This window comes from Penicillium daleae (genome assembly GCF_028827525.1).
Source record: "Penicillium daleae strain IBT 16125 chromosome Unknown utg000002l_segment0_segment0, whole genome shotgun sequence".
In the NCBI taxonomy this organism is placed as follows: Eukaryota; Fungi; Ascomycota; class Eurotiomycetes; order Eurotiales; family Aspergillaceae; genus Penicillium; species Penicillium daleae.
This window is the reverse complement of record NW_026623150.1, coordinates 2,896,485-2,919,302: the sequence shown is the minus strand read 5'-3', so window position 1 is coordinate 2,919,302 and position 22,818 is coordinate 2,896,485. Positions and strand designations below refer to the sequence as shown.

General features: G+C 52.6%; 9 protein-coding genes across 9 annotated transcripts; 5 read left to right on the top strand and 4 right to left on the bottom strand.

The window, feature by feature from the left end:
• Positions 1–1,143: 1,143 nt before the first annotated feature.
• N7458_002047 (putative MFS transporter) lies at positions 1,144–2,798 on the top strand (the record flags this gene model as incomplete). The annotated part of the gene is made up of 3 exons (XM_056905430.1): positions 1,144–1,457; positions 1,515–2,212; positions 2,275–2,798. 3 exons carry the CDS (start codon positions 1,144–1,146, stop codon positions 2,796–2,798), a joined length of 1,536 nt encoding a protein of 511 aa, XP_056769537.1.
• Positions 2,799–3,068: 270 nt separating this feature from the next.
• N7458_002046 (uncharacterized protein) lies at positions 3,069–3,641 on the bottom strand (the record flags this gene model as incomplete). Its single annotated transcript, XM_056905429.1, has 1 exon — positions 3,069–3,641. The coding sequence occupies one exon, from the start codon at positions 3,639–3,641 to the stop codon at positions 3,069–3,071; it is 573 nt and encodes a 190-aa protein (XP_056769536.1).
• Positions 3,642–3,907: 266 nt separating this feature from the next.
• sec17 (alpha-soluble NSF attachment protein SEC17) lies at positions 3,908–5,108 on the top strand (the record flags this gene model as incomplete). Its single annotated transcript, XM_056905428.1, has 5 exons — positions 3,908–3,972; positions 4,035–4,192; positions 4,262–4,568; positions 4,634–4,808; positions 4,869–5,108. 5 exons carry the CDS (start codon positions 3,908–3,910, stop codon positions 5,106–5,108), a joined length of 945 nt encoding a protein of 314 aa, XP_056769535.1.
• A 415-nt stretch (positions 5,109–5,523) lies between these two features.
• N7458_002044 (small subunit rRNA maturation protein TSR1) lies at positions 5,524–8,003 on the bottom strand (the record flags this gene model as incomplete). The annotated part of the gene is made up of 2 exons (XM_056905427.1): positions 5,524–7,829; positions 7,898–8,003. 2 exons carry the CDS (start codon positions 8,001–8,003, stop codon positions 5,524–5,526), a joined length of 2,412 nt encoding a protein of 803 aa, XP_056769534.1.
• A 297-nt stretch (positions 8,004–8,300) lies between these two features.
• Positions 8,301–9,960, top strand: N7458_002043 (WDR46/Utp7 family protein; the record flags this gene model as incomplete). Its single annotated transcript, XM_056905426.1, has 2 exons — positions 8,301–8,933; positions 8,995–9,960. The coding sequence occupies 2 exons, from the start codon at positions 8,301–8,303 to the stop codon at positions 9,958–9,960; spliced, it is 1,599 nt and encodes a 532-aa protein (XP_056769533.1).
• A 275-nt stretch (positions 9,961–10,235) lies between these two features.
• On the bottom strand, positions 10,236–11,277 carry N7458_002042 (urease accessory protein UreG; the record flags this gene model as incomplete). The annotated part of the gene is made up of 3 exons (XM_056905425.1): positions 10,236–10,776; positions 10,882–10,980; positions 11,102–11,277. The coding sequence occupies 3 exons, from the start codon at positions 11,275–11,277 to the stop codon at positions 10,236–10,238; spliced, it is 816 nt and encodes a 271-aa protein (XP_056769532.1).
• A 1,169-nt stretch (positions 11,278–12,446) lies between these two features.
• N7458_002041 (LIM domain-binding protein) lies at positions 12,447–14,752 on the bottom strand (the record flags this gene model as incomplete). Its single annotated transcript, XM_056905424.1, has 5 exons — positions 12,447–12,916; positions 12,997–13,222; positions 13,284–13,571; positions 13,632–14,470; positions 14,626–14,752. 5 exons carry the CDS (start codon positions 14,750–14,752, stop codon positions 12,447–12,449), a joined length of 1,950 nt encoding a protein of 649 aa, XP_056769531.1.
• A 2,220-nt stretch (positions 14,753–16,972) lies between these two features.
• N7458_002040 (ATP-binding protein) lies at positions 16,973–19,864 on the top strand (the record flags this gene model as incomplete). Its single annotated transcript, XM_056905423.1, has 1 exon — positions 16,973–19,864. One exon carries the CDS (start codon positions 16,973–16,975, stop codon positions 19,862–19,864), a length of 2,892 nt encoding a protein of 963 aa, XP_056769530.1.
• A 1,395-nt stretch (positions 19,865–21,259) lies between these two features.
• On the top strand, positions 21,260–22,492 carry N7458_002039 (DUF4050 domain-containing protein; the record flags this gene model as incomplete). Its single annotated transcript, XM_056905422.1, has 1 exon — positions 21,260–22,492. The coding sequence occupies one exon, from the start codon at positions 21,260–21,262 to the stop codon at positions 22,490–22,492; it is 1,233 nt and encodes a 410-aa protein (XP_056769529.1).
• Positions 22,493–22,818: the final 326 nt, after the last annotated feature.

Sequence of the window (22,818 nt, the reverse complement as noted above, 5' to 3'; positions counted from 1 at the left end):
GACTCATCTCTGCCCAAGTCACCCCTAGAATCAAGGGGCCTTTGCCTCCATAGGAGACACTTAGGGACTGCGTCATGACCGCGCGACGGAAGTCTTGGGTGAAAGCTTGGGGAGCATGAGCATGTTATGAAGGCAAGTATCAAGCAGAGGCAATAACTCCGTATTTGTTGTTTAATTTAGGGCAATGGGTTGTTGTCGGTGCAAGCAAACCTTGGGAGGGCCTCCTTCCGAGCATCAACCCTTCCCAATTCCCAATCAAGGCAACGCATAACGAATGCTTAGCTAATAACGAGCTCCTCGCGGACGTTATCATTCTCAACCAGCTGGGTGCAGCTCTGTGTTACAATTATTGTACAATCACGGTACGATTGTGAATGCGAGATATTCTGGGCAGCTCAGATCAGTGGGACCAGCTGGCAGCCATTCGATACATCACGTCTCCACTCCGAACCTAAAGGCTGGGGGCTGTCTACCCGGTCAATCTCCCACACTTAGCGCGCCCTAGTTGGTGGGGACTGTCTGGGGTGTGAACTAGCTTTGGCGAACCATCCCTTGAGGCGCCATGCACGGAGCCCTTTATGACCACAGCCTCCGAAAGGCTTGGTTTTACAAAGAAAGTATGCACGGAGCGTACATGCAGCCCCAATATAGGGGTAGGCCATCCTACCTATGCAATTTCGAAACCCTTTTTCGAGTGGGAGTGGGCCGTCGCTACTTGCAACTACGCAATTCTTCCAATCCCTAGCAATTGGCATGGATCGACAACGAGGGGTTGTCAGACACCTTCGGTCTCAGAGACACGGACATTTTATGATGTATTGTAAGTCGTGATCGTGAACTTCCATGCAACTTGCGCGTAGTTTCGGAGATAAATCAATGCCCGAGTGGATGGCCCCCTGGATTGACCCGTCTCAATCATTCAGAGGCATCTGAGAGCCAAATCATATTCAGTTGTTGTTGGCGCCACTTCAAAAGGACTCTTGTTCTTTCACTTAACCCCTACTAGGGGTATCTGTATTCCTAGTCTGGTCATGGCGTGGCAGCACGACTGTCAGAGAGATGAGTCCGAGGACCCTGCTATTATTACGTTTTCAGTTCATGTTCTCCCGCATTCATCGTCCAAATCCCTCTGGCTAGTATACCATGATGACTTCCCAGCTAATTGTGCCAGCTGAAAAACCACACCTTCATCTTGATACAACAGATATCAACGAGGAAATGGAAGCCCTCGAGGGTTACGTGGTTGATCCCAGCCGCTATTCAGATCAAGCTTCCCAGCTGAAAATCAGCGCCGACGGTCGCTATGTTCTCATACCACAGCCGTTAGACACGCCTGACGATCCTCTAAACTGGAGCAACAATAAAAAGTGGTTGACTGTGGCTATCATCGCATACATCGCGCTCTTGGCAGACTATACAGGCGGTGCAGCTATTATCACAGTGATCCCTCAGTCAATGTAAGTCAGCAAGCCAAGTATAAAGCCCCTTGAAGTGTGACTTACACCCTGAAACAGAGAGTGGAAATTACCACAAGAAATAGCTCAGAGAGCCGTGGTAGGCAATCTCTTCACCATCGGCGCATGTGGACTGTTCGTCGTCCCGTTGGCCAGCTACTTTGGCCGCTGGCCAGTCACCCTAGTCTTCCAATGTGCCATGCTAGGAACGTGTGTCTGGTCAGCTGCAGCAACAAGCTTTCGCTCCTATCTCGCAGCACGCATCATCAATGGCTTTTTCTGCAGCGTTGGGCAAGGTGGAGCTCTAATGTGGATCAAAGATCTATTCTTCTTTCATCAGCACCCACAAGTCATCAACTATGTCGAGTTCTCTATCATCCTCAGTCCATATTTGGGTCCACTGGTCACCTCATTCATTGTGTCAAGTGTCAGCTGGAGATGGGCCTTCTGGGTGTGCACAATTCTTGCTGGAGTTGGCCTTGTTGCGGTTTTCTTCCTGGATGAAACTCATTTTGATCGAAAAAATCTTCCTTCTTCTCGTGGATCATATATCACACGGCTAGTTGGACTTCAACAAGCTAAAGCTCCATCGAAGGACTTTGTTCAGTCCATGGCCCGCCCAATGGTTGCTATCACGAAGATTCCCGTGTTAACCATTCTCATCTACTACTTTTTGAACTTTGCCTGGGTTATTGGCGTTAATACGACCATTGGGATCTGGTTGACTAATTTTTATCATTTCTCAACACGAGGAATTGGTTAGTTCCCATCTGATTGACAGCGAACTTCGCCCCAAGGGCCTGAATTGACAACCAAGTAGGCTACTTCTATTTTTTCGGTATTATTGGCTGCCTGATCGGCTGGTTTGCTGGCCACTTTCTACATGATGCTGTCGGACGCTACTACACCAAGCGACACGCTGGCCGTCTTGACCCCGAAGCTCGACTGATCATAACATACCCTGCAACTCTCATCTGCTGTGCAAGCTTGATTATTCTAGGCTTCGCCTTAGAAAAACATTGGCACTATATGGTAATTGCAGTATTTGCAGCCGCTCAATGTGTCGGGGTGATGATCGTCACAACGGCCATCAATGCATACCTGTTGGACTGCTACCCTGAAGGATCTGGAGAGGTCGGCGCATGGGTCACGGCCAGTCGCAATTGGGCTGGCTTCATGGCGACGTATATCCAGATTGACTGGGTGGCGCGCATTGGACCTGCCAAAGCTCTTGGGATCCAGGCAGCTGTCACATTCGGATCTTTATGTTTTATGGGTTTTCTGCAGATGTATGGGAAGCGGATGAGGCAGTGGCAGGGGCGAATGGTATTTGGAGAGAAATGATGGAAAGTTCAAAGGGCCATGCTTGCTAGTCTTTCGTAAATATGACCGGCCGTGGAAGTACATAATGTTACATACGACTAGAGAAGTTATGAGCCTGCAAATATCACGATACGATGGCATCAATTCAACTGCGAGATCTGGAATAACTAAGGGCAGGAAAAAAGCTGCCTGGGGGTATAGCATAATATAGTACACGTAAAGAACACAAGCTGAACGGCCATCGGCCGATTGGCATACGGTTTGATAGCCCAAGGACAAGAACCAACATGATTATGAAGCTTGGCCGGTTCCCGTCTCAACAACGAAGTAAGGTCCCTTCTTCTTGGATGCAGAGTCAAGAGCATTTCCATTCCATATGTCCTCTTCGGGGCGACCATTCCTTGCGCTTGGTACGCGCTGAACTCTTCGCCGTCGCCCACTCACGTGCTCTTTAGCCAAGGCATCTTTGAGCCGCTCAAGCCCAATAGTCGTCTCCTTCACTGCGGCCGGGCTCTCATCCCGAATACTGCGCAATGGCTCAACACCCGTGGTATCAACTCGCTGCATTTCTTGCACAAAGTGAATTTGTGACTCGAGGGTCCGTAACATGGATTGTTCTTCGTCTGGGTTGGATGGTTGGGGGAGAGCTGATAGGCGCAGAAGATGGCGCAACTTTTGCGGTGTGATAGACGTCGTTGATTGCTCTGCTGTCTTGCCTGGAAGTAGAGATCGGACAGACCAGCTTGGCTCAGCCAAGATCGATTCGATATCGAGGTTCTGGGGTTTGGACGAGTAGCGGCGTGGGAGACAAGGATTGCGAGCGAGTGACTGCCACAGACAGGCGCCTGCACGATAGTTTGGCATTGTCGTAGTTGTAGTTAAAGTCCTATGGGTAGAAACTCATAGCGAATCAATGGCTTTGCGAACAGAATTGACCACAGGTCGTTGCAATTATCGCGCGCAAGTGGGACGTGGAGAAGCAGAGCTGCGGGCGACCAAAAAGACACCGCCTCGGACCCGCCGATCGATGCTCTCATCAACATCACCAATCCACCTGGCCTTCCCCTCCTCCACCTGCAAATCAACTGCGGATTCGCCTCTGCAGATTATCACAAATTACTTTGCCCACCATGGCCCAAGATCCCCGTGCCCTCCTGCAAAAAGTGAGCTCGCTCCATGCTCTCCCCATCTGCTGGTGCCTCTAGCTAGGCAATGATGAAAGCCTAGCATAGCTGACCACGTCTCGCACCCCGCGAGCATTCAGGCCGATAAAACCCTCTCCGGCGCCTCAGGCGGCTTCAGTTGGTTTGGTGGACGGTCCGAGAAATACGAAAATGCCGCCGATCTGTACACCCAGGCTGCTAATGCCTTTCGAGTACAGAAGATGAGTGAGATTCCCCCACGCCGCCACGCCCGTTGCCCGCTCGCTCGCATTTACTGTCATGTACCTCGTTACTAACGACACCGTCTCTCTCGCGCAACAGATAAGGAAGCTGGTCAAGCCTTTGAGAAAGCAGCTTCCATTCAAACCCAAAACCTCAACGAGCCCGATGACGCCGCCAATACTCTCCAGGAAGCGTTCAAGGTGTACCGCAAATCGGACCCGGAGGATGCAGCCCGTGTCCTGACCAGCGCTATCAATCACTATGTACTACGCGGAAACCTGCGCCGTGCCGCAACACAGCAGCAGTATCTGGCGGAGCTGTACGAGGTCGAGCTCGGTAATATGAAGAAGGCTTTGGAGGCTTATGAGAAAGCGGCGGAATGGTTCGAGGGCGACAATGCCGAGGCGTATGTATCCTTTGCTCTTCAAATCCGGACAGCAACCGATACAGCTAACAATTGACCCCGATTAGCCTTGCGAACAAGCACTTCCTGAAGGTGGCGGACCTGGCTGCCCTGGAGGAGGACTACTACAAGTCGATCACAAACTATGAGCGCATTGCCCGTCAGTCGATCACGAACAACCTTATGAAGTGGTCCGTGAAAGACTACTTCTTGAAGGCAGGAATCTGCCACCTCGCCACAAAGGTGTGTTGAGAAATCAATCCCCGGTCGTCCATCTACAAACTGCTAATCTATCTACTTCAGGACCTGGTCGAGACTACACGAGCTCTTGAGACTTACCGCGAGATCGATCCTGCCTTTGCCTCGACCCGAGAGCACCAACTTCTGGTCGACCTGCTTCAGGCAGTAGAATCTGGGGACCAGGAAGGCTTCGCCGATAAGCTCTTCCAATATGACCAGCTCAGTAAGCTGGACAAGTGGAAGACTACCCTTCTGCTGCGGGTCAAGAACAATATCGAAGAGGCGGAAGAGGACTTCTCGTAGACGGTGCTTGGATTTATTTTCTACGTTTGATTCCCCGCCTATGCTGTGCAAAGTTATTTGGAGGACTTTCTGGTGCCAAATGTTATGCTTTCTTGCGTATCTAATCGCCTTTCTGACGCTATTGTCCAGCTTGGAAACGAATACAGGTTGTTGGTGATTTTATTTGACATAATTACGGTGATGAGCAATCGTGTAGATGGGAGCCGGTGCAGTTTAAATTCGATGGTTAGACCAGGATGATGGTAAGATGGAAAATCGTAATTCATTATGAAGTGTTTCAAGTCTATTTACTTTTGTGAGGTGCATCGTGACGCCAATCCTAGTGGTTCAAACATCGAGGTAATATGTCTCATCAACTCATATAAGTTCGAAAGTATCATCCCGTCCATCTGTTCAATGCATGACATGGCTGCAATTACAGAACCTCTTCCAGGGCCTTTGCCCGCCGAGGGAAGACACGCTTGTACAAACTGATGCCAATAGAGTCCTGAGGGTTGATCTTGGCATCGAAGGTAGCCTTGAAGTAACCGTGAGTACCCAGGCTCTCCTTCATATATCCACTGCGGCCACGGCGAGTCCAGAGCTGCAGTGCCTTGAACCACTGCACGTCCTCCGAGTTGAAGAACATGTACCTGACAGTGACGACCTTCTTGTGGATCTTGTATGGGTGACCCGTGAGGATAGCACGCTTGGCGATGACACGGTTCGGGTCTGGTGAGATGACCGTGCCGGTACCGATGAGCTCCAAGCGATCCATAGAAAGAGCCTCTGGTTGGGCATCGGCCGATTCGAGTACCTCTGGGTCTTCCTCGACTTGCTTGTTCCTGAAGACGAGGATAGGAACAGCGCCCCAGGTCATGGGGCCAATCCAGGTAGCGACCGCGCTGCGGCCGGGGTGTAAGAAGCGGTCGAACTTGTGGACATTGTTCGGGGTGTTGTCGCCGGCCGAGAAGACAGGGTTGACAATCATGCGGCGGGCGCCAATCTGCACAACGAGTTGCTCCTTAGACCTGACGGGCTTCTCGATGCTGGAGTTCAAAGTCATGTTGACGTTGACAACGGTGTGCTTGTGCTCGTGGCGCAAGAGAGAGAAGAGGGAGAGAGGCTGAGCCTTGTGGCGGAGGGAGGCAGGGACTGCACGGAGATGCACCTCCACGCGCACCCCAGGGTTGACGCCGCCCACAAGGGCTTCGCGGATGATACGGTTCTTCGTGCCCTTGTAGTCGCCGAACTGCAGGAGTCGGCGCCAGTCTTCAGGCTCAAATGGACGGTCTTCGGACGTCTCCCACGGGCTGATCTTCATGTTCTTCAAGCCGCGGAACCGAGCCAAACGCTCTCGGGCGAGCACATTGGGGTGCAATTCGATCTCGTCGGGGAACTCAAGGTCATCCTCGGCATCAGTACGGCGGCTCTTACGGTACTCTGCCAGCTCTTGGGCCTCGTCCTCTGGAGATGGGTCCAGGAACATCTCGGACTGAGGGTACTCTGAAGGACCGCCCTCTGTCATAGCATCTTCCTTGTCTGCGAAGAAACCATCCTCAGGCGCGCCAGTGACATCCATCTCCATATCTTCATCGTCATCCTCATCAACCAGATCAGACCCAGAGTCTGAAACATCGTCGAGATACCAAGCAGACTGGTACTCGGAGGTACCCTTGGGCAATCGCTTGGGCTTGGCGGGAATGTGCGAGTCGTCATCGGAGAAGTAGTGGTGATCATCGAGCAGAACACCCTTCTTCTCAGTATCGGCAACGGAAACCATGTCATCGTCCATCATCTCGATTTCCTCGGGAGCAACGGTTGCCATGTCATCCTGGTCAGCAGTAGGGGTTTCCAGGGTCTGTGTACTGTCAGTGCCATCGACATTCATGGCATCATCACGCTTGTTCTTGGTCGTTTGCAAAGAAGCCGCAGTGATCGAGTCGATCTGGAAGTCACCCCAGCCGGGAATATGAGCGATACGGTCGGCCTTCAAGCCCTTTCCACGGACGACACCAGTAATCACGACATCGTCCACAACCTCCGCGCTAGCATTAGGCCACTGGACTTCCTCAATGAACATCCAGCTACGCTCATCACGCCAACGGATACCCTTAGGGGTGGCAGTGCAAAGAGAGCGAATTGCATTAGAGCATTCCTGGCGGGAATCGAGGGACATGACCTTCTCGACTGTGGGGAAGAAGTGGTTGATGAAGGACTTGAGAGAAGAGGCCACCTGTGGTCTTCTCTTGGCGGGGTTGACTTGATCCAGTCCCTGGACCACAGTCACAACGTTGGAGATACCCTGGCTCTCAATGGAACGCAGCAGCAGCTCACCTTCCTCCTCAACCTCGACTTCGGCAGACAAGATCAGCACCACAAAGTCGGCCATGCGGCAGACATCCATAGCATTGACAAGGTCAAATTTGGAAGGGATGTATTGGACGCTCTGGCGGAATCGATCGACGCGCACTCGAGTAGGTCCCTCGGCGGAAATCTCGCTAGTAATATCGACACTTTCGTTCAGCGCACGGATTACGGCGTTGGTATCAATATCGCTGGAAAGCGGGACAATGGCGACATGACGGGGAGCTCCATGTTGACCAGTGAAAATACTGGTGGCTTGGGCTTTCTCTTGGTGCTTCAATAGCTGCCTCTGGCGGGCTTGGTTGCGGCGATCGAGTTTCGACTTCAGTTGTTGGTGGGGGGTTTTGCGACTGCCCCGCTCTGTCTCGACCTTGCCTGTCATTTGTGTTAGTACATGCAAAGCAGAATTTCTGAATTGGGAAAGTCCTTCATATCATCCTTACCCTTTGCCTTCTCTTTCAAAGCGCTCTTGGAGGCATGCTTGGTCTTGAAAGGCTTTTGGGAAACCTTGGTGGTGGACCGATGGTGGTGCACCTGGGTGGGCGCCATATTGGCACTGGACCCTTTGAATCGAAAGGGCAGGGAGTCCAGATTGAAGTGAGAAGAAAGCAGCTATTCGATAGCTCAATCTGGAAAATCCCACAAAGAAATGAACGAGATTGAAAGCGTTCGATCTTCCGGACAGGAAAATAAAAAAAAATGGCGATAAGAAAACAAAATTCGGCAGTGGAGAGGATAAGCGAGCGGTGAGCGCAAATCTTGGCGCAATTTTTCTGCTTAACCTTTTCTCCGCGCTTGCGACTTTTTTTCGAGCAGGTTGACGAATACCCCAAACTACTTACGAAAATGGCGGATTCAGCCTCGAAAAAGGCTGTTGTCACGGCTGAGGACCGAGCTGCCAAACAGAGACTTGCTGAAGCCCAGAAGGCCTATGGACGTGGCAAAGCAAACTCGGTCAAGAATGTCCGCGACAAAAAGATCCGCGGAACTCTCAAAGAGCAGGAAAACAGACACAAGGAAGCAATTCTCAAGGCCAAGGATGCAGAGATTCTTCTTGAGCACGAGGCTGGATTCTTGGAGCCAGAAGGGGAGCTTGAGAGAACCTACAAGGTTCGACAGGACGAGATCAAGGACAGCGTCGGATTGGAGACGGCGAAGAAAGGTTTCGAGCTGAGATTGACGGAGGCCGGACCCTATCGCGCAGATTATACTCGCAACGGACGCAATCTTTTGCTGGCTGGACGAAAGGGACATGTTGCGACAATGGACTGGCGTGATGGCAAGCTGGGCTGCGAGCTTCAGCTGGGCGAAACGGTTCGAGATGCGCGGTGGCTGCACAATAACCAGTTCTTTGCGGTTGCGCAGAAGAAGTATGCCTACATTTACGACCACAATGGTGTTGAGCTACACTGCTTGAAGAAGCATCTGGAGCCTCTCTTCCTCGAATTCCTGCCCTTCCATTTCTTGCTGACCAGTGCTGTAAGTACATCTCGTGGTCGGGGTTGTCTTTGGACATCTCACTAACAGTATGATTATTTAGACCATGGCTGGCTTCATCAAATACACCGATACTTCGACCGGTCAATTGGTCGCGGAGCTGCCAACCAAGCTTGGCCGCCCAACCGCCCTCGCCCAGAACCCCTACAACGCCATCCTCCACTGCGGACACCAGAGCGGCGCAGTGACATTATGGTCGCCTAATTCTCAAACACCGCTCGTCAAGGCGCTGGTGCACCGTGGACCGGTGCGGTCTATCGCCATGGACCGTCAAGGCCGCTATATGGTATCCACTGGTCAGGACCAGAAGATGAATATTTGGGATATCCGCATGTTCAAGGAGGTGCACTCCTACTCATGCTACCAGCCTGGTGCTTCCGTGTCGATCAGTGACCGCAATCTCGTAGCCGTCGGCTGGGGCACTCAAGTCAGTGTATGGCGGGGCTTGTTCGAGGCCGCGCAGGCTGACACAACCAAGGTGAGGAGCCCATACATGGCCTGGGGTGGTGACGGCCAGCGCATTGAAAATCTACGCTGGTGCCCGTACGAAGATGTCCTTGGTGTCGGTCACGACCAAGGCTTCGCTAGTCTGATCGTTCCCGGCGCCGGTGAGCCCAACTTCGATTCACTGGAAGCCAACCCCTACGAGAACGTCCGACAGCGCCAGGAGACCGAGGTGCACAGCCTGCTGCACAAGCTGAAGCCGGACATGATCTCGCTGGATCCGAACGTTATCGGAAAGCTCGACACAATCAACAACCAAAAGGTCCAGGAAGCCCGCGATCTGGACAAGAAGCCCGAAGACCCGATCGAGAAACTCAAGAACCGCGGCCGCGGCCGCAACAGTGCCTTGCGCAACTACCTCCGCAAGAAGGGTCGTACCAACGTCATCGACGAGAAGAGGCTCAAGGCCGAGGCGCTGCACAAGGAACGCATGGCACGCAACAAGAACCGAATCCAGCAGGAACGACAGGACCTGGGCCCTGCTCTGTCTCGTTTTGCCAAGTGAGATTTTTGATTCTGTGCTTCTGCTTTGCTTGTTTGGCTTGTTGTCGAGTATCCAGATACCCAGCCGTGACTTTTGTGTGAAACCATCATTGCGCAGATTTCGCCGGCTGCTGCATTTCAGGCGTTGGAAGGAGGAAATCTTCATCATCTCATGTTTCTGTATAGAAAGGCTTTACTTATGAACCGGAAAAAAAGCAAGAGTCTTTATAAATGTATCATCAACCATGTGCAATGGGCATCAAAATATGACTCCCTCAGCCTCTATAAGGCTCTCATCTACTCATCCACACTGCCCGAGTTCTTCGGTGCGCCCTCCTTCCACCTCTTCAGACTCTCCTCATAAGCCCCACTGCCCTTCCACGCACTAAGAATCAAATTAACAATATGCTCCATCCCCTTCCCATGCTTCACAACCGCAAAAACAGTCGGACCCCCTTCCCTCATCTTCGCCGCATCCCTCTCCATAACCCCCAAATCCGCACCCACCGCCTCCGCAAGATCAATCTTGTTGACCACCAACAGATCCGACCCCGTAATACCCGGACCTCCCTTCCGGGGCACCTTGTCGCCACCCGCAACGTCAATCACGTAGATGATGAAGTCGGCGAGCTCGCGCGAGTAGTTGGCAGCGAGGTTATCGCCGCCGGACTCGATGAGCAGGAGGTCGGTCTTGAACTGGCGTTGGAGGGTTTGCAGGGCGAGAAGGTTGGCGCTGATGTCTTCGCGGACGGCGGCGTGGGGGCAGCCGCCTGTTTCGATGGCGCGGATGCGAGACGGGGCGAGGGCTTTGTGGCGGGTGAGGAATTCGGCGTCTTCTCTGTTTAGTCGGAGAAGGGAGTGATTAGCCTTAGTGGTTGATCCTGCGGACGACTCTCGGTCTGGGGAAACGAATCCACATGGAGGGAGGAGTGGAGAGCTTTACCTGGTGAAGATATCGTTGGTCACAGCGGCGATGTTATATTCATCGCGCAGAGCATGGCACAAAGCCAGCATCAGGGCAGTCTTGCCAGATCCAACAGGCCTGATAATGCCTCATGTCAGTCACAATCACATCAAAGCTCTCGAGTATAGATCCAAGCGGGGCGTGCCAAAGCAAGATCTAGCTCTTATAGATCTGCGTTGCACGTTTAATATCGACTCACCCTCCAATACCGATAGTGAAAGCACGATCTTTCCAGTCGCGCCCCTCAATCAGCGGCATCTCGCGGTTGACATATGAACCCGGGCCGTCGAGAATCTCGTGAGAGTGGCCGTGGCCGTTGAAGGGATCATCATGCGAGTGGCCGATGCTACCATCGTGGGAGTGAGAGTGGGCCATTATATTTGATGATCACGGGTCTAGTGGGGGGTGGTAGAGTGTTGATGTCGGTCTTGGAGGGGTATATTTTCGCAAGGATGTTCGAGAAGTTGGTCTTGGAGAATGTGAAGGAGGGGCAGTTAAAAGCAAGGGCGCAGTGGGGAAAGTTGCGATAACAGAAAAATGCCGAGAGCTTTGGTTCTCCACCACCTTGGGCTGATGCCGAACGGAGCTCGCCGGTTCGGCGAACTCAATTGGCAAGCCACATAGTTATGGGTCTGTACGAAGTATATTCTGATCCAGAGCTCAGCGACACGGATAGTATAACCAACATCATCTACAAAGTATACAAGCTACAATGTCCGGATCGGACCAAGAGAGAATTTGTGCTGGTATGTATGAATTCGTCAAAATGGCGGCAAAACGATGAGCCTCGAAACAAGAGTCATCAAGAAAAACCTCCAAGCCCATGGCGGACTCGAAGGGGAACCCCCCCCCAAATGCACGCAGACGCAATTCCAATAAACGCAAAGCCCGACGCCAGTGCAATCGCCAAGGCGGATATCAAGGATTCGGCCAGTTCTTCCAAAATCAAAACAGACAGGCCGTCAGTAAAAACAGAATCAACAAGCAAAGAGGACAGCAGAACGGGCAAACTCCCTCGAAAAAGAAGACCAATCCAATAATTCGTCAAAACCCCGGGCATGGCAAAGCCGTTCAAAGACTTCCAAAAAAAAAGTATCACAGAAAAAGTAAGTTTGAAGAAGAAGAAAGAACATGCAAAGCCAGGCGATGTGTCCGGACCATCCAAAGAAACGCTGAAAGGGAGATAGAGTACATTAGGATCGGAGGTGACCAGGGCCGATGAGGATAGGCGCCCACATAGTTAGTTCCTAGATACCACTGGTATAACACACCTAAAGAGGATGTGGTGAGGAAGGGGCACTCCGTGGGCATCGATTAGCTCCATCGTCGGCCAGCTTTATCGTTCAGAGTACCGAAAACCGTAGAAGACAATCCTTGGACATGTGAAATCAAGGAATCCCAAGATAAATGACAAAAAAAATTCACAGAGGGCGGAGGAAGTTCCTCGCCCCAGGTATCCAATGGTGCGCCAATTCCCCGCATCTTAAGACGATGTGAAAAAAAGAGAGAATAATGGGCATAAATATGTGTATGATCAACTCTGATCAGGCTGCGGCCCCCTTCTGTCGTTTGGGCACTCTAGGGCTGGCCTTGACCTTGGCGGTCCCTTGGACAGTGCCATTGACTTCGCCACCTGCACCACCGTCATCAGGCTCATTCTTGACGGTGCTGGCACGGCGGCGCTTGTTACCACCGACGTTGGGGCTGTTGTTCACGCCAACTGGGGAAGGCTGAACTGCACCTTGCATGCCGGGCGGTCCGGCAAGATGGCTCTGAGCAGGACTCGCGTGTCCCGAGCCGGTCAGATGAGGCGATCCCTGGGCTCCTGGCAGGCCAAGGTGAGCCATGGCGGGGGAAGCAAATTGCGAAGGTCCACCCATGCTGGGATTCCGAGCATTGGGTACTTGCTGCATGCCAGGGTTCATCGGCGTGACAAACCCGGCGTTAGGGTTCTGAGGCAGGAAGGTGCCGACCAGGTTGTGGAGGGCTTCGGGGGTGAAAATTGTGGATTCTGCTGCGAGAAATGGAACAGCAATTGCATCTGGGAGATGGTCTCGGCCACTTCCAAGAATCCCATAACCGGCGTCGGGACACCGTTTGAAGTGACCATAGACTCGGGCAGAGATATTTGCGGGCCTTGCTTTTGATTGCGCTTTGCTGCATTTTTCGAGACCTTGGGGCTCTGCTTCTGCTCGGAAAGCTCCATGGACTGAAGCAGACTCCGAGGAATAAACTCATTATGGCTGGTAACAGTGATGTCCAGCATCTCGAGCTTGTTAGCCATATCGAAATGGGCGCGTAGTTGACCATGGGTAAAGAGCTGGAGAGCCGGTCAGTTCCATGTTCATGCAAAATGAATTCACAAAAGGACAGATTCATACCTGGCAATCATTCGTGAACCAATAGATGAATGAAGTCCGAGCGCTCTCTACCATATGTCCTCCATTGGGCATATCCCGTTCGCGGGCACCTTCAACAACCATTTGAATCTGACGAATACCACTGGTATATTGAGTGAGGTAATACCGGGCCAACGCGGGAGTCGAAATTTCGAACTGCTTGGCGCCGACCTGGGGGTTCCATACTCCCTGCCGCAACACACCGCCAGGGGCGTAGAATCGATCAACAAAGGACTGCCAATACATAAGGTCGTGCGCTTCGCCGCGAGTCTGCAAGCATGTTAGTCAGGTGATCAAATATAGACCGAGACCTCAAAGTCTTCTTCGTACCTGGAATCCGCTCAGGTGTTCCGCATACGCATGCAAGCATAGAATCGTTGCGCCCTGGCGATTCATTCTTTGCTGCATCATCAGAGCAGCATTCTGTTGCTGCTGGGCCTTCAACTGCGCCTCCTGGGCAGTCATTGGCTGGCCCTGCTGGCCGGGTTGCTGGCCTGGCTGACCCGGCATACCATGCTGAGGCTGTCCTTGAGGTCCAGGATGTCCAGGCTGCGGGCCAGGTTGTGATGTTTGGGGCAACTGCTGTGGCTGGGGGTTTGGAGTAGCCTGACCTTGGTGAGGTCCACCCTGCGGCTGTTGGGGTTGAGTCGAGGGAGGTTGAGGAGTGTGGTTTGGTTGAGGGGTACCGCTTTGCGGCGGCGGGCCATGCTGGGACTGAGGAGTCGTGCCCTGAGCCTCGTGCATGTTGGGAGGCTGCGCAGAACCACGCTGCGGTGTATGCTGACCACCCTGGGCATTATTCGCCTGGGCTTGGGCCTGGGCCTGGGCCTGGGCCTGGGCTTGCTGCTGGGCTTGGTGTGCTTGCACCTGCTGGAGGGCGAAGAGCTGCTGCTGTTGCTGCTGCTGGAGGTTCTGGGGTTGGCCATGAGGGACCTGCTGTTGAAGGTGCATCATTGCGTTGACTGGACGCATGGCACCAGGGTTCGCTTGCATCGCAGCCAGCTGAGCAGCGCTCACGCCCTGAGTACCATTGGGTAGCGATACGGGCAGACCATGCTGTTGTTGCGCCTGTTGTGCCTGTTGCTGCTGCTGCTGCTGGATCATCATGCGCTGACGAAGGAACTGTTGATGCTGCTGTTGCTGGTGGAGTAATTGCGGGTTATTCGCGACTGAATATGTAGCATGAGAGTCAGTATGCGACTTTCAGAGTGTATATTTCTAATGATAGTTCCCCGATGGGCCAGTTCTGGACACACAACGGCGGGTATAGTGGCGCGCGTTCATTGGCAGGCTTAAGGAACGACAAGAACAGATAAGGACTCACAATTTTGCTGAAAGGCCTGCTGCTGAAACATATGCGCCTGCGTAGGATTCAGATGGGACAGGGCATGGGCATTCGGCATAGGGCCACCAGGACCAGCGGTTCCAGCGCCCGGGGGCATCCCACCCATCATTGGGCCCGCTTGGCTTACTTGAGGCCCTCCTGGTGCCGAAACTCCAGGATGCATCTGCTGCACCATCGCAGGTCCAGGGTGTCCAGCGTTCGGATGTTGAGCGGCCATTGGGTGGTGGCCGGGGGAAGCCCGTGTGGCGGCATGCCTTGATGGGCAGGAAACGATTGCGCCATCATCATTGCTAGCGGGCGGAAGTCACCGCGGACAGGAGCCTTGAAGGGCGATGGATCGCGACCGCGACCAACAGGCGACCGAGGGGAGAGGAGTCGATGGAACTGGCGCGCCTGCGATAGAAGGACAACAGGCCGCTTTTAGTGTTCGGGGTGGAGGCCAAGACGAGGCGGTTCTGGGATAGAGCAGACGCGCAAGACCGAAGCATCGATTCGTTACTTTCCACCCAGTCGTTCACCCACTTCGCCTCAATGCAGGCCACGATATCTCCTGGGGGAGGAGTTTGGCGTTAGTGGGAATGAAGTGGTGGGGAGTGGTTGATAAGAGAGATCGGGTGCGGTTAGGTGAGGATTTGGGGGGAAGAGACGGGAAAAGAGACGGGGCCAGGTTCAGGTAATAGGGAGGCGTGGAGGGGCTGGGTTTTGCTGCAGGTGGAAGGGTGGAGCGGGAAAAGAAGGATACGAAGAGTGTATAGATTGATAGATAGGCTGAGTGGACGAGGAGAACTCACAACTTCTCAAAACCCAAAGTCGGTCAAGATCGAAGTGGTCAAAGGGGACGGCTGTCGCGGGCGCCCATACGGTCAGGGAATGAGGATGATCGCCCGGTGGGAGCGAGAGAGGGAACTGGGGGACGGAGGATCCGGCTCCGAGGGTGGAGGATGTAACCGAGCCAGAGGATAGCAGATCCAAGTCGACTGTTCGAAGCCACTCTGTAGGAAGTATAGAAGATACGAAAGAGAGAAAGCTGGGAATCGTTGCTTTTCTTCTGTGCTGGTTGACTTGTTGAAGTATGACACCTTCCACCCTTTTTTTCTCTTCGCCCTGAGGCGGGTTTTTCCTTCGCGCGGTTTTGCCCAGCGATTCCAGTACGGCCGCGCTAACCCGACTGGGTAGGTCACGTGTCGGCTGTGTATTTGAGCCTTTTTTTTTTTTTTTCCTGCTCTTCAGTTTTCTCTTTTGCCGTGCTGTGTTCCTCGCCACTGTCCTTCAAACCCCTTGTCGGGCTCCTCTATAATGACTGGAGGATTGTCCACGGTCGGATTGAGGATATGTTACGATTCTGCGATCTCGCCACTAACCATCAGCTTACGCTGAGAGCATCCGATTTCTTATGGTAAGTCCGAATGTGGTTTTTGCTTTTCCCCCCGGTTCAAGGATGACAACACCTTTTTACTTCTTTACCCACCAAATCGACCATGACGAGATTCTTCGGACCTCCCTTTCCCGGTTGGTCTGCTACTTGCCAGTATATTTTGTCTGAGAACCATCTTCAATTCACCAACTTTTGCTTGGATGTGAACAATTGCAAGAGACGCGGGCTGACCCAGCTTTTGCTTATAGGAACCACCTCGAGACATGAAACCCTTGGCATCGTCAGATAGTTTGCCCAGAGACTTGGAATCAATTGATATATCTTGCTTCTTTTCTTCTTTTTCTTCTTTGCTCATAAGCAGGCTCTTTGGCATCGCTCGGTATTCTGTCGTAAAAGCTTTCAGGGCGTCATCCGATCCACAAACTTTATTGTAATCCTGGCCGAAGATCATCTCTAGTGCGAGGCAGTTTGTTTAGAATTGACGGCCACAAGAGCCACCACTCGATGAGAATCAAATGTTAATATCCCATCATACATAACCAGATAATGAACTGGGAGGTTGTCTCTCCAAGTGGTATCTACAATACAGTAGATCCGAAGCATTGAGATTGCAAGACAGGTCACATATGACCTAGACACTGTTTTCGAATGCGTCGGAGAGTGTAGAATTTTCTACATCTGGAAACGGCATAGACTAAAAGTGAAATTAATTGAGAGGCTACGTCAAATGGAGAAGTTCAAGAAAGCCATGCTAATGCTAGCATTGATGCTGTTGAAGAATGTATGAAGTACTCCGTACAAATGGACGAATAGACTGGTTCCTACGAGCGGCCTTCCGCCCAGCCTTGGGGTGACAGATCTCACGTGATATGATATTTCTCCCGCGGCGAGAGATCGCTGTCCGTCCTTCACGAACGACGAGGCCTTCTACTTTTCGTGACATAGCCCCGGATGTATCCGTCAATGCCACAGGTATGGCGATCCATTGCACGCCCCTGTCGCTTTGTCGCTCGTCGCCGCCATCCTGTCCCCGTGCGACAATTTCATCTGTCGCGCCAGTGGCTCTCGGTGCCGCCCAATGATCCCCAGAATGGATCCACGCCGGCCACCGATATCGCCGATGTGGTGGATAGCCGTCAATCGCCTCATGTCAGCGAAAATGCCGCGAACCCTGATTCTCCCGCGACCGCCGTCGAACAAACGGCAAAGCCCGTCTCGAGACCCTACGGATCGGCCGTTCGCAGAGCTATGAGAAACAGGCAATCAGAGCAGCAACAACAGCAGAAAGCATCAACAGTTGCGGCAATTCCTAGCTGGTTCCGCGAGCGAAATGTGGTTGCTCATGATCCTGATGGACGTCTGGACGCTGCGCGATTCCAGTCCCAGGTCGAGGTCAGAAAGTCAACGCCCGAGTCGAAGACGGATAGTACAATTCAAGGACAGTCGGCATCTGGTGGTGATGGAGAAGATCCTTCTGCAACGGGGGAGTCGTCTGAATCGGAGTCCCGCTATGCCGTGGCAGAGGCACTTTGGGATGAATTGCGCGCTTCAGTCAAAGCGGGTCTGAGACTGCCGCCTGTACAATACGCAGGAGAGCCACCAGCCAAAAAATCCCATCTGGTCCTTCAATATCCTGGCCCTGACGGCATCATATTCTTGGACGCGGTGGTTCAACGCCTTGCCCACGAGCTGGATGCCGACCTTGTCACTCTCAATGCCCAGGACTTGGCTCAGCTTCTGAGTGAGCAAGATCTTGCAGAGGCCGGCGCGACTTCCACGATTCGATCTCTAGGCTATGAGGTCCATCGGCCTCCAGTCACTGCTTGGCCAGAGCCTAATGAGGGCGAAGGAGAGGGAGATGACGATATCGCGGAGATCGCTGGTGCCCATGGGATACGTCCTGAAGTCAGTACACCGCGATTCATCACAATTGAAGCCAGCAGAGATTCCGGCGATATCCCACTGCCAAGTTGGTTAGGTTTGAAGTCTCTCGTAGCATCGATCAATGGCCAGTCGGACCAGGAACCAAGCATGATGCGCGGTTCTGGCCAGCGACTAGAGGCACGATGGGTTCGGCTTCTCAACGAGGTGCTTTCCTCAGCCGTTCAGCCAACAAAATCAGTCCATCCAAGCCCTAAAGACTCGGAAGAGTCTTCTGCGACGGAGACGGATGCAAGCAAGTCTGTTTTGTCGCGCGATACCATCGTTCAAGTACAAGATTACCGCGACATCCAGAGTTCAAGGGAAGGCTCTAGAGTGATTTCCCTTCTGCAAAGGGTGATCCAAGATCGACGACGCGCTGGTTCAAGAGTACTGCTTGTTGGCAGTACCTCACAGGACCTTCATCATTCCCCTTCACAGGATGGCTCAAGGATATTGCAAAATGTCTTTGATGATAACTTTTCCAAAACTCTTGTTATCACGCCGGCTATGGAGTCAAAGGACCTCGAAAAAACATTTGCAGAAGACCAGAAGAACCGAACAATGGATATCAACATTCGCCATCTCCAGAACATGCTGCGCTTCCGGGTCAATGAAACGTCGTCCGCCATGAAGGATGATATCTTCGGTGACCGAGCTTGGCCGCTCGATACGCTGACTATCAAGCAATCTGGTATCAGAGATCGCTTCTGGTCTTACAATCAGGTGCACTGGGTTGCAACTCTTGCCCTGGGTAGCGCAGAGCCCAATGAGCCTCTCAGCTTTGAACACATCAGGCGTGGAATTGAGCTCATGGATCGAGGAGATCGAGTCACCAGCGAGTGGTTGCAGGGGAAGTCCCCCAAGCCAACCGAGTCTAGCCGTGGGCAGAGCCGAGAGCAGATGTTAGCCTCTCTGCGAAAAACCTGCAATTCTCATGAGAAGAAGTTGCTCAACGGCGTGGTAGATGCAAAGAGCCTTCGCACCACCTTTGCAGACGTCCATGTTCCACCCGAGACTGTTGACGCTCTCAAGACCTTGACGTCTCTATCTCTCATCCGTCCCGAAGCGTTCACATATGGTGTCTTGGCCACTGACAAAATTCCGGGTGTCCTCCTTTACGGTCCGCCCGGTACCGGCAAGACGCTACTAGCCAAGGCCGTTGCGCGCGAGAGTGGTGCGACTGTGCTCGAGGTGAGCGGATCCGAAGTATACGACATGTACGTCGGCGAAGGTGAGAAGAACGTGAAGGCCATCTTCACATTGGCGAAGAAGCTAAGCCCGTGTGTTGTTTTTATCGACGAGGCGGACGCCATCTTCTGCTCGCGCACGGGTGCAAGCAACCGCACTTCTCACCGCGAACTCATCAATCAATTCCTACGCGAATGGGATGGAATGAATGACATGTCCGCCTTTATCATGGTGGCCACCAATCGACCATTTGACCTAGATGACGCCGTTCTACGCCGTCTGCCCCGGAGACTGCTAGTGGATCTCCCAACTGAGGAAGACCGGCTGGCCATCTTGAAGATCCACCTCAAGGACGAACAATTAGACCCCGCCGTCGACCTAGCCGAACTGGCTCGTCGGACTCCTTTATACTCCGGCTCTGATCTGAAGAACCTGTCCGTCGCTGCGGCCCTGGCATGCGTGCGTGAGGAAAACCAAGCCGCGGCCCAGCACCAAGGCGAGGAGCCTTACGAATACCCAACCCGTCGAACCCTGACCCGCGCCCACTTTGACCGTGGAATCGAGGAGATCAGTGCGTCGATCAGCGAAGACATGTCCTCTCTGTCTGCTATTCGCAAGTTTGATGAACAGTATGGTGATCGCAAGGGTCGACGCCAGAAGAGTCCAGGATGGGGCTTCATTGCTCCCTCTACCCAGGAGTCGACAGCTGATACCGCGCGCGTCCGCACATGATTGCTCTGACTTGGGATTGTTTCTTTCTGTACAAGGGCTCGGGCGCCGGAGAGTTTTCTATTTTTTGTAACATTAGAGATACGATAGACATGTACCAATATCCGCAACAGTAAATATGACATGAGGCTGGTGTTTTGATCTTGTGAAAGTTCTCCCTTTTCCGTCTAGCTAGAGATTCCTTTTTCTTTGAAGCTCATTAGGTGAATTTCACTTGATGTCTGGGGGATTGTTAAGGTCCTCGTCCACGCTATGAAACATATCCTTGAACGACGGCAGCATCTTGCTCTGAAGTAGCGACCGGAGAGTGAATGAAGATCAAGCAAATACGCCCCGGAGCAAGAACGTGGCCCCATAATAACCCATCGAGTAGCAAATCCCAGTATTCATGTATTCATATACTCTGTGTCAACCTTCAGGACCTGGAGGTCCTACTAACCTTAAGAATGACCATCCCTGATCCCGCCAGGCGTTTTCGAAACCCCAGTTGGGAATATGCTGCCATGTCCACGCAGGGACATAGCATTAGTGTCACCTTGATAGTCTCGTGGCACAGCATTCATGGTATAATTGCCGAGCTGGGGATTCTCCAATCAAACTTTGAATTCATCATCTACACTGACTCCCTTATCCGAAGGTGGTGATCGTGTGATCAGGATTCATGAGATGTCTGGGACGATACCGCTGCTATCTTGTACCCCTACCCAAATATTTCTTTCAGTGAAAAGGAAGTAGACTTCTGTAGGGCGGCTCTATCTTATGTTCTCTTCTCGACGAGGAAAGATCGCTGTGTTGTATTCATGACGTAGGTGGGAACTGGATGGCTCTCACGATTATATTGTTGCTAGAATGGCCTGTAGAAAGACTAGCTCTTCCTAGTAAATCTCAACCATCTGCCTTGATAGACTCCAGGAATGTCGTATAGTTCAAAAGGATGCGATCATATGAAAGTCTCCACTGACGAAGATCCTGATGTGGATTTCAGATCTATGAATGCCTACTGTAGACATCATGGTGCATCCCCACATGCCTGGAAGGATCGAGAGTACAGACTACAAATAAGTAGTCTACCGAAAGTAAGCATTTATGGTCTTTTATCTGCTTAATCTTATAAGATCCTGTCCCGCCTAGCCTAAATAGCTAATCGTCTTAAACAAAGGGCACGAACCCTTGGGCGAAGGCACGTGCCTCGATGACCGCATTCCGTCTCCACCCGCCACTCAGAGAGCTCTTTTCCTCTTCCAAACCCAACGGGACGAGGGTGCGGACGACAGTGCCGGGGCTACGAGCGCTGTGTATATTTTCTATCATCCCTCTGTCCTGGTCGCTTGAAGTCAATCTGCTTCCCAGAGAGACGAGCCAAAATACACAAGGCCCCACTCCCCCACCGTCAAAAACATGTCACTTGAAAATCGCGATGAGGCCATCCGTGAGGCCAAGATCTTCGTTCGCCAAGTCGTGCGAAACGACTGGGAGTTCGATTCTAGTCTATACGCCGACGGCACACGTCCCACCCCCGCGACCTCCTCAACCCTCACGGACGGAACTCTTTGCGAAGGCCGCGAAGTCGTCGAATGGCGATGCCGAGAATTCGACAGCACAGGCTCAGAACTGGAGCCCCAATCGTCTGACCAAAGTGACTCGGACTCGCAGTCACCAGGGAGGCCTACAGGGGACCCTGCGATTGAACGGCGGCGCAGGCACCGGCGGCAGATGGAAGACGAGATGGCCTGGAATGAGGGGTTACGAATGTGGATGGCCAGACGAGACGCATGGTCTGGGGCAAGGACACAGCGGCAGATTCGTGCCAAGGAACAGAAGCGCAAGCTCGCTGCTTCACAAAATGAGACAAACGGGTCGTCTGACGTGAAGGGCGTGGATGCTGCAGAAGACGGCGGTGCGGGGAATCCCCCGCCCACGGACCCTCGGACCCGCGTTGAGCTAGGTGATACCGGTATGCTCGCGAACAAGACGGAATCATGTCTTTCGATTACGGACAAGGATAAGGAGAAGGTCGAAGAGCAAATGCGCCGCCAGGATCAAGAGGAGGAGCAATCTACTGCGCCAGATGAGGAGACCAAGCGCAAGGAGTCGACAGAAACATGCATCACCGAGCCAGACCAGACTACCAACTATACTCCGCCTATAACCACGTCAGAGATCGATGACAAGGACTCGGGGGAAGAGGAAGATTCTGAAGAGGAAGAAGAACTCGACGAGCCTCTTATCCCAGTTGCGCCTCCGTTCATCTCCTCCACTAACCCCGTCCGCGCAACGATCACCCCCTCGATCTACCCTTCCATCTACACCAAAGTCGTCGTACAGGGCATGACTCCCACCATCCCCGTCAACCTGGCCGACCTGACCAAAGCAATGGTTCAAGGATGGAAGGCAGATGGACAGTGGCCTCCAAAGCCGGCTGTTTCATCCATCGTCCTTCAAGATGATGCTTCCGTCCCGAAAAAGACAGACTCTCCTGTCGATGGAGCACCTCAGTCAAGGCGAAAGAACAGTATAACGAACGCCATGCGCAAGGTCTTCCATATGGGAGCGCATCCGTTCCATCGCCGTGGCTCAACTAGTCAGGACGCTGGTGCCGGTAACGGTGCTCCTAACGGAACCGCCGCTTAGCTCCGTTTTCCACGGGACTTTCGTACCTGTAAAGCAGGAATGCGATTGACGAGTTACGACAAGGGTTGAGTCTCTTTTTTGTGCATTCCTTTTTCGCAATACTTCCGTGTCCATTTTACGCAATGCATCTGGCGTGGATTTCTGGGTGGTTTCAGTTTCTTGAGTCTTCGCGGGCTCTATTACACGTTTACTCACGACCTGGGCGTGTGGGGGTGGTTTCTATTGCTTTTACTTCAAGTATTTTCATGACCCTTATTCATCACGCGGCTATGTCATAATTCATGCATGTCTCTCACGGGTATCTAATATTTGAGAGATTCTACTTA